Source organism: Merops nubicus, unplaced genomic scaffold (genome assembly GCF_000691845.1).
Source record: "Merops nubicus isolate BGI_N331 unplaced genomic scaffold, ASM69184v1 scaffold53058, whole genome shotgun sequence".
In the NCBI taxonomy this organism is placed as follows: domain Eukaryota; kingdom Metazoa; phylum Chordata; class Aves; order Coraciiformes; family Meropidae; genus Merops; species Merops nubicus.
In genome coordinates, this window is record NW_008628714.1 from 8,891 (window position 1) to 18,835 (window position 9,945).

A 9,945-nucleotide genomic window follows, 5' to 3' on the forward strand; every position below is an offset into this window, starting at 1 on the left:
AACAAGTGGCAATAAATGTGTGTCTATACACATGTAAGTCACTTTTTTTATGAAGATATGATCTGTTTAATGCCTAGAGAAGATGAATGTGCTCAATTTATACAACTGCTTTCATGTATGGATATGATGTCATTGGACAGGCATGATGTAGAAACTTAAAGCAGCCACATACTGAAGAAATCAGACCTGAGGGTGTGTTTCTGACAGTGACAGTCTAGTAGTTCATGGTTAATCTGTGTCATTGCTGTATCTCCAAAAGGACAAAAGTGCCCAGATTTTGTGCCTGTTGAAAATATTGAGCCCACTGAAATCAATTGGAAATCAGGCAGATGTTAAAGATAGGCAAGTGGTTTGTATGAAGCAAAATAAACGTAGAAGGCAATCCATAAAATGCCTCTCTCAAGGGCACACCTGACTCTTTCTCTCTCCTCTGCTTTTCCACAGTGCCGGTCCTAAAGGGGATAACATTTATGAATGGAGATCTACTATACTTGGACCTCCAGGTTCTGTATATGAAGGAGGCGTTTTTTTCCTGGATATCACATTTTCATCTGACTATCCATTCAAGCCACCAAAGGTAAGGGTAAGGTTTTTATTGAACTTCTCATTTTTTCACAAGAAGAATGTGTAAATTCCAGTGAGTGAGTGGTCATTGCTTTCTGAATATTAAATTTGTCTCTTCAAAACTACAAAATCCAAAATCTTGGCTTTCAGTTTCAGAAAAATCCTGTGTCTAATTTATTTCCCAATTACCAATATCAATATTGATTTCCAAGCTTTACAAGTGATAAGAGGTGGTAATTCTGATCAAGAGTTAAGGTTCAAGAAATTTTAATTTTAAATAGAAGATAGGACAAGACCTTCTTATGCTTCCTCCTTCTCATTCCAGCTACTAAAATATATTTATACTAAACTTTTTTCTGAACCAGATTCTATATTATGTTTTCATGTAATTTTTAGCAAAATAACAGCTAAAATAAGTATAGATAGACAACTAGAGTGTTATATTGTGACTTGAAAATGGATAAGTTACTGTGATGATTTCTGTTGTTGTAAAATGTCAATCTATTTACTACTGGTAAGATCAGCAACCTTGTTTGATAATACTTTTAAGCAAAAGGTCTTTTTATTAAATGAAACTAAACTTAAATTAAAATTTAATTTCCTTGCTCAGAAATAGTATGGACACTTTAGAAATTATAATGTACTAACTGATATCAAAGAGGTTAAAGGTTGTTCCCTTCTCTCCTCCCTTAATGCCAAACTACAGCTCTTGACCAAGTCACCAGAAATCACACTGCTGAGGTTTGCAAAGACTAAACACATTCTACCACACAGCATTTCTACAACTGAGGGCTCTTGTGGCTATTTCACACTTCTCTGAACCCCACAGAATCTAATATTCTCTGAGATAAGATTGTTACGATGAAGAGATGCCGAATTTAAGAAAAATTCCTCATGAAAATCTTGTAGATTATTTTTTTAGAGCATGATCATTTTTAATTTTTCAGTAGTTTCAGAAGACATCTTGGATTATTCACCCCTGCATCAGTATGAATAAGAAAATTGTCCTCATCTTCATGTGGTTTATGTAATTAAAGCACTTAAATATTTCTAACTTCTTGTTTGTGCAGAATAATGCTTACATGGTCTACCAATATTAGTCTGAAAAAATTTAAGAACAGGGGTGGTGTTAGTTAGTGTGATGGCATTGTTTTGGCTGTATATTATGTCCTGCCTAATGAAAGGTAAGGCAAAGATTTCATTGCTAATTTGGACAAGAATAATATAATGCTTCGATTTAAATATTAATTTTCATGGTGTATATTTCGGCTTTTGAAAGAAAGGAAAATATCAACTCATATTGCACTTGCAGCCAAATTCTGTCTACTTCCTCACCCTCAGAAACCACAGTAAAGTTATATTTGTTATTAGATCATTCTTGAGATGCAATATTCATTAGCGTACCGTACTACAAAGTAGGTGTGATTTCTGTGGGTACCAGGCAGGGGGCCTGTGTGAAAGCAGATTATGCACTGAAGATCTCCGTGGTAGTCTTCTTAAAGGTAGCCATGGCTACAGTGAAAACTCTCCTGTTAAACGATTGTGTTTTAGCAAACGAGCAGAGAGGAGCAAGCTCCACAGCAGCTCTGCAGGAGTGGGGGCGCCGCGGGTGCTGCTGCTGCTGCCCAGAGGCGAGGGGCAGCGTCCCTGGGCAGCGCTGAGTGACTCCTCCTGTCTCTTACACTGTGATTCCAGGTTACTTTCCGTACCAGAATTTACCACTGCAACATCAACAGTCAGGGAGTCATCTGTCTCGATATCCTGAAAGACAACTGGAGCCCTGCTTTGACTATTTCAAAGGTTCTGCTGTCCATCTGTTCTCTTCTGACAGACTGCAACCCAGGTAAGGAGCTGATAGGGTACTGAGCATCCACTTTTTGTTGAGTTGGTTGCAATGGAATATCATTTATATATTTGATTGTAGGCAGATTAAATTAAAATACCTATTTTTAAAATTGAGGATGAGACATTCTTGCTTGGATGTTTTCTCCCATTTAATGGCACTTTTCACTCCTATCGCACAACAGAAAGTAACTAGCATTAAGCCCTTTTTTTCCCAAGGTATAGTGCAGAAAATACACTGATGTCATTGAAGGTCTGTATTGCAGAAGCTCCAGCAAGTGAGTGGTTGATCCAAGAAAGCAACACAGGTCACTTGAGTTATAAATCCTGCGGGTCAGAAGGGGCTGCAGGAGCTCCCTTCTCTTCAGACAGCAATTGAAATGTTTAATCTTGCAAATGTGAGGGGAATTATGTTCAGAGAGATTTTTCCCTTTTTCAAAAGGAAACCTGCCTGGGACAAGACTCATTAACACTCAGGTAGCCACAGCAGACCCTGCTGTTTTCTTTTACTCTTTGTTGTGCCTTGGGTGCTTTCTCTTGGAAATGTCTTGTGTGATCAGAGCCCCACTATACCTCACACCATTTTTTGGCCTAATAAAGACTATATTTTCAAGTAGACTCTGTATTTTAAATCATATGTTTGATTTATTGTTTTTGTTGTTTGTTTGTTTAATTGTGGAATATTTTCTAATGCATCTTCTCCTGATTTTTGCAGCTGATCCTCTGGTTGGAAGCATAGCCACTCAGTATCTGACCAACAGAGCAGAACATGACAGGATAGCCAGACAGTGGACCAAGAGATATGCAACATAAATGAAAAACTACTTGTGCAGTGTGAAGGTGCAGAAGGCAACTTTGCAGTGTGCAACAAATCTTTATAGCCTTTACAATACGGACTTCTGTGTATATGTTATACTGATTCTACTCTGCTTTTATCCTTTTGAAGACTGGGATACTGCCCCCAAAAAGGTAAATGCTATCAAGAGTAGAAATTTGTAGCTGTAGATTAGTTATGTTTAAAATGCCTACTTGCAAGTCTTGCTTCTTTGGGATATCAAAATGTATTTTGTGATGTACTAAGGATACTGTTCCTGAAGTCAACCAAATATTATAGTGCATTTTAGCCTAATTCATTATCTGTATGAAGTTATTAAAGGTAGCTGTAGATTACTAGGAATTATGTCATTTGTATTAAACCCAGATCTATTTCCAATATGTGGTACATGCTGTTGTGAAAACTGTTTTAACTTTTACCTTTGTCAGTTTGTAATGAAAGGATTTCCTTTTTCCCTTTGTAGCTCAGAGAGCACCCAGTGTATCATCTCAAACACAATAAACATGTTCCCCAAGGAGTAGTTTCTTTGTTTTCCTATTTTAAATTAATATTCAAATAAATTTAATTATAGTGACAAGGCAGGGCCAATGTATCACAGATCCCTGTGGATAGTCTTTAAATTAATATACGTAAGCAAAGGCTTGCTGTTAAATGTTTAATGCACACCTGTGGATTCTTTACATTTTCCCTGTTTTGTTTTTTACAGAACAAATGTAATTTCTACAATTTCCTTAAACTTAATACTCTTTGGCTCTTTCTCAAGTTGAAATGAGAGCATTGCATATGCTTACTCCAGGAGCTAATGTAGCTGGTTGCTTCAGGGCCAGTCCTGCTCCCGGGACAGACTGCCTGCGTCTTGCTGCACAGGTTTTTTGCAGGACAAGGGCCAAGTTAGAGGTAGTCTGGTGCTTTTGTTTCCAAGTAAAGCAAGTTGGACTTGCTGACCTAGAGAAATACAGTTACCCATTGAAAATGGTCTTCCAAAGCTGATTGAACGCTATATTGTCTGTCCAGAAAAGAAAGGAGTAGAATAAATTTAATCAGATTTTTATGACATAAAAACAGTTGTGGGGGAAGTGAACCTTTGTTAGTGAAAATGAAGTCTGTAAAATTTTAGACCATGTTTCACCCCTTGACTTTCTGACTTGGAAATTTTGTAACATCTGTAAGTAACAAAGATATACAGCTTTATAGTACATATGGTTTAAAAAGTAGAGTCACTAATAGTTTTATAATTTAAGCTTTTATAGTTTGCCAGTCACAATATTGATTATAAAAAAATAAGTCTTGATCCCTTTAAATGATTTTTTAAATTACATTTAATTTTAAACTTTACAGTCTCCCTTACTAGCTGCTGGTTTTGGAGATAATGTAGCACTTCCATCAATAAGATGCTCTGCTCATTTAATATATGAAAACTGAATGTTAAGTTTAAATATTAAAGCAATAGAAAAAATGTTAAAGATTTAGAACTAAACTTAACCATCGCCATATGGGTCCCTGGTTTTTGTATCACATGACCTTTGACCATGCGTTGTCCACCCTACTTTAAATATTTCTACAGATTCCTGAAGGTGGCTTGAAGAACTGTGTATCCCAAATATCTCAACCTAGAAGCCAGTCTCTCTTGGTAGCTACAAGATAGCTTTAGAGTTCAGGTTATAAAGTGCAAAAGGGAATGAGAAAGAGGGGATCTGGCAGGTGAATATGCCTAAGTCAGGTAACGGACTAATGCCAGGAGATGAAGTGCTGGAAATCACTGCTGAAGGTGACCAGAGTTTCTCACTGTGTCGTTGGACGTGTGAGAACTAGCACAGATTGGCAAAGAAACAAGGTGTTATCACACCCGGGCCGGACATCTGAAGTCTGCTCACTGCTGACCACGAGCACGCTCGTGGGTGACACGGTGCTCGTACACCACTCCAGTGACTTTCCAGTGAAGAGCAAACTATGTATTTCACACATTAGCTATGTTGCCTACAGAATTTACAGGTATTTATATCGTAAAATATGATGGTATAAAAATACAGGTTTTAATCCTAATGTTAATGTATTTTGGGTTTGTATTGTACCTACAACTTCAGATACCTAGGTGTACAAGTGGGATGCCTTGTTAGTGTTGCCCCATCTTGCCTTCCTTGCAATTGGATCCTTTACACTGAATTCCCACCTTTTTTTTTTTTTTTTTTTTTTTGTTGTTGTTTTGTCATGGTTCTGTTATTTTTTAATGTAGTTTTTTTTTGTGTGTAAATTTTATATTTACTGAAGTAAAGGTTGGTTTTGTGTAAACATTTAAACTTTAAAAAAGAAAAGCTAATTTTGTTTCTCAAGTTCTCTCTGCTAAACCATGCAGTAGAAAGAAATTTGTATTGTTAAATAAATCAATTAGTTGTTAAATGAGAATGTGTGTCTGTTTTCATGGGGAGGGGAGAAACCCCTGCTGGAAATAGATCCAAAATACCAGTTGCAAAGAGCATCTGGTGTTTTCAAAGTATCTCCTTCCTGGCTGCGCTGGGGTGAATAGCTCACACTGCCGAAGCAGAGCATGGATCCTGTTTTACAGTTCTAATTTTTAGTTCAGTCTTCTTATTGCCAGTCACTGGGCTCTGTGTTTGGCAAAAAGTGAACTGACATGACACTTTTGTGAAAAGGCCAGCTAAAGATATCATACATGCCCTCTTCCTCTCAGTTTTGGATGGGCTTTTCTTGTTCTGCTGCCATTGGGATTTCAGTGGGAAACACATGCAGCTGCCTGGGAAGCTGCCCCAGCTGGGTTCCATGATCTGCCAGTACAAGGTGTGCACATGTGGGAGCTGGCTGTCCCAGCCTTTGAGCTGTGACACTGCTGAGGAGCAGAGAGGGCCAAAACAAACGGGCAAACACGGTCACATGGCTCTGCTTTTCAACTGAGGTGGTGGCTACATTCAGAGGAAATACTTCATCGTATCAAATGAGAAGGGATGGGTGAATATAAATGTTTTAAATATAGATACAGTAAATACAATGGAAAGGCAAATATACCTCAGCCTTGTAATTTCTGTACTAACATGTTCTTGATGAACTGCTTCTTGTTCTGTGATGTTTTAGCAACGTGTGGGACACCTGTGGAGACAATCTTGCTTACTGATCAGTGTTGACTAGTGATCAGTCAAAATCTATAGCCAGGACAGGAAGGGAGTCACCTGCATCTAGAAAGTAAGACTGCAGGGTAGCCTGAGCCATGGGCCAGGCTTGCACAGCCTTGTAAGAAAAGCGAGAACTGAACCAGGTCTGGTTCATGTTCTGCTCCCTCTTGGGAAAAGAGAAGACTGCCATGCTTTGTTGCACACCAGTTCCTGCTCTGTACCAGCTTGTTTGTGTTCATGGGTATTGCAGAAAAAAAGACCAAGCTTCTCGCTTTCTTCACCTTCATGTGTGGGAACCAGATTTGTGTCCTCACAGCGGCATCCCCATTGCCTGCACCATGGTGGGAGGGCTGCAGGGCTCAGGCCAAGGGGCTTCTCCCCGGCCGGGCGCAGCTCCGAGCCAAAAGGCAGCACCAGCTGCCCCTTTGCTGCTGCTGCCACGGCTTCCCCACAGCCCTGCCCAGGTCACCACAGCGCTGTAGGGGAGGAAGCTAGAGTCCACAGTGGTCTTCTGCTCCTGGGGCTTCATCTGCGTGGGCACAGGCGGCAAGGACTCCTGACTCCAGGCTGAAGAGTGAATTTTGTCTTTCCTGCTGGATGTCTGCGCAAAAGAAGGAAGGCTTGTGCGGGCATCCTGAACTAAAACAGCTTCAAAGGATGGTGATGGTAGCGTGACTAAAATGAGATTTGATTCAGCCATAAACCAGCACTGTATTTCTGTGGCCCGTGCTACAGCCCGGGAAGCATGTGTTTGAGAACTCGTCAATGCTTCGTGTGCAGCATCCCTTCAGCCTCTGCGTGGGCACCGCTTGGACCGGCACTGCACAGGCACTGCTGCTCTCTGTCCTCCACCAGCCACCCCAGCTGAAAGGGCCTGCAGAGGATCCTGAGACAGCAGAAGAGATCAGGTGATAAAGCGGGTGCTTTAAAGGGAGAAGAGAGACAATGCACGGCTGCCTCTACTGCTGCCTGACCTCCCTGACGTTAGCGGTCATCAGACACATTCAAACGTAGCTTAGGTGCAAGATCAGGTAATGCACTTGGAAGATAATTGGTGGAACGTTTGCAGCACATAAGGGCTTTTGCTTTTTTATCTTTATAGAGGAAACCGGCTTTGGCTCGTCTTCCCCCACCTCTCTGCATGCACGTCTCTCTGAACTGCAGTAATGGCTGCTTCTGTTGCTGCATAGAACAGAAAACATCCAAGATGCTACCAACAATTTGAGAAGTCTTCAAAAATAAAAATTGGCAGGAATAGACAGAATAATAGGCATAGTATAGAAAATACATATATACCCTCATGGTGACTGTGTCTGAGCGCAAGCTCTGCATTCATAGGGATGTAAGATGTGGTAGAACCATGTGCATGGGTAACAAATATAGTTGTCTCTCTTCTGTTGTTGTTGCTACTCCTCTCCTGCAGGAAAGGCGTGGGCAGCCCTTTCTGTTTATTTAGTGTTTCCAAGTATTGGAAAGGGTTTTGTAACTTTGTTGTCCAAGATAAACATCTCTTTGAACCATCCTAAATTCTTACTCTCCACAACATCCTTTGACAGTGAAAGCTACAGTTTGATTAAGGACTGTGTGGAAAAGTACTTTGTTATGTGATGATTTCATGTAACCTGCTATATGAACACTTCGTTCTAGGTCTTCTAGTTTCGTCCTGTGAGGAATAATGAGTAGTTGCATCTCTTCTTCTTGATCCCATTTATGATTTTATGTACTATTATTATTATCAGCCCCTAGTAACCTCTTTTTTTCAGGCTGGAAAGTCCTAATTTATTTATTCTCACCATGTATGGAAGGTGCTGTGATTATCCTGTTCACCCTTGTCTATGTCTTGTAATTCTGCTCTGTCTAATTTACAGGAATGAGAGCTGTGTGCCGTATGCAAAAGGTGAACTCACAATTTGTCTGGAATAGTGTTTCCTGATTTGATCTGCTTGTCTAGTAGTCGGTAATACTCTGCCTTTTTGACCATTGCTTATTGCTTAGCTAACATCTTCGTTAAGCTGTGTTCAGAGGTGCTGGAATCTCTTTTCTGAGCAATAGCGAATTTAACCTTTTATATAGATCTAACAAACTTGTCTTAACCAGTGTGTGCCACTTTGTATTTATCATCACGAAATTCATCTGTGATCTTCTCTCCCAGTTCTCAGCACCATGAAATCCTTTATGACTCTTGGCAGTCAGTTTTAGTTTAGTCTCCCTTGAATATTGACTCTGTGTGTGTGTGCTCCGTATACCAGGGGTGGGAGGTAACAGCAAAAGTAATAGCCAAGTGCACTGGACAGGTCTGTCTGCCAAGAAGTGATGGGTCCCCGAGGACAAATTATCATCTGGCTTCTGAATGGCACAAATGAAAGCAGCTGCCAACTGTTTCATCAGTCGGGGCTTTGTCTCCCTCTACAGAACAAATGTCAGGTCATTATTTAAAGAAGAGCGCAGCGTGGGTAAATTTTCCAGAGTGCTGAATGAGCTGTCATCCAGCAGATTGGTTTGCTAGGGAATCCTAGAGGTAGACAGGGGTGAATCGCGAGTCCTGTGGGAGGCAGTTCTTGTGGATGTAGCGACTGGATGCATCTCTGAAGGATACGGTGGGGGCTGGCGGCTGTTGGTGGAGCCAGGCAGCAAGAGCGGGGCTGAAGTGCGGAGGCGCTAAGTGGCAGCGGAGTGAGGCTGCGGCAGCACGGGGCAGCGGGGAGGCAGCTCCTGGACTGGGGAAGGCAGCTCCTTGCACGCCTGTGAGTCCATGGCTGTGTTCATGTGTTCCAGCATTTTAATTCTGTGTACATTTGCAAAAGCTGGACTCTCTTGGCTGCGTGCTACATAAAAAGGTTACCAGTTCCTAATTTATAGGCAGTGGAATTAAAGTGACAAATTATTTTAAACTTGTTGTCAGTTTCTGAAGGGAAATATTAAGACGCTGTATGCCTTTCTGCCACTGTCTGGGATTCCCTGTTGGCTGGCAAGCTAATGTGCTGTCTTTTCACTGCTGGAATGATTAGTTATTTTGTAGAAGCAACATTTTTCATTCTAGTCACTTCTGAGTGTTGCTGTTTCCAGCTGATTTTTTTTTGTAAGTATGGATTTAATGAAGAACTAAAAACATTAAGATATCATTTAAGCTTTGTTCATTGATCTGGTTGATCTTTTACTGTAAAACGACCTGAATTATCTTTCTTAAATGAGGAGAGTAAGAATTAAATTACACAGTAGCTCTTCTGGAAGATTATGCTGCTTATTAGCTATGTTACCGAGTTCAGTACATTATATAAGTAAATCGTGGGTTTTATTACAAATTTCCTTTGCCTACTGTATAATGTTTGATATATGAAGTAGCAAACGGAATAAATGAAAAAGACAAAATACTGTGGAGTTCTGCTGGGGTGAGGGTGAAGGAAAATAGAACCTGGCATGTGTACAAAAACCAGTAAATGTCTGAGGCAATGCAGGAAATAAAATAAATAGCCAAAGAAATACCAAGCCAAGGAAACTGCCAAGCAAAACATTTCACAGGTTTTCACCGGCGGGGGCTTCTCCGAAGGCGGCTGCAGCGGCAGCGGTTCCTGCCGAGGC

General features: G+C 40.6%; 1 protein-coding gene across 1 annotated transcript; it reads left to right on the plus strand.

The window, feature by feature from the left end:
- Window positions 1-433: 433 nt before the first annotated feature.
- On the plus strand, window positions 434-3,755 carry LOC103779098 (ubiquitin-conjugating enzyme E2 E3; the record flags this gene model as incomplete). Its single annotated transcript, XM_008946716.1, has 3 exons — window positions 434-577; window positions 2,260-2,407; window positions 3,122-3,755. Coding segments are annotated over 3 exons (390 nt in total), but the record flags the coding sequence as incomplete, so codon positions are not given.
- Between the last annotated feature and the right edge of the window lie 6,190 nt (window positions 3,756-9,945).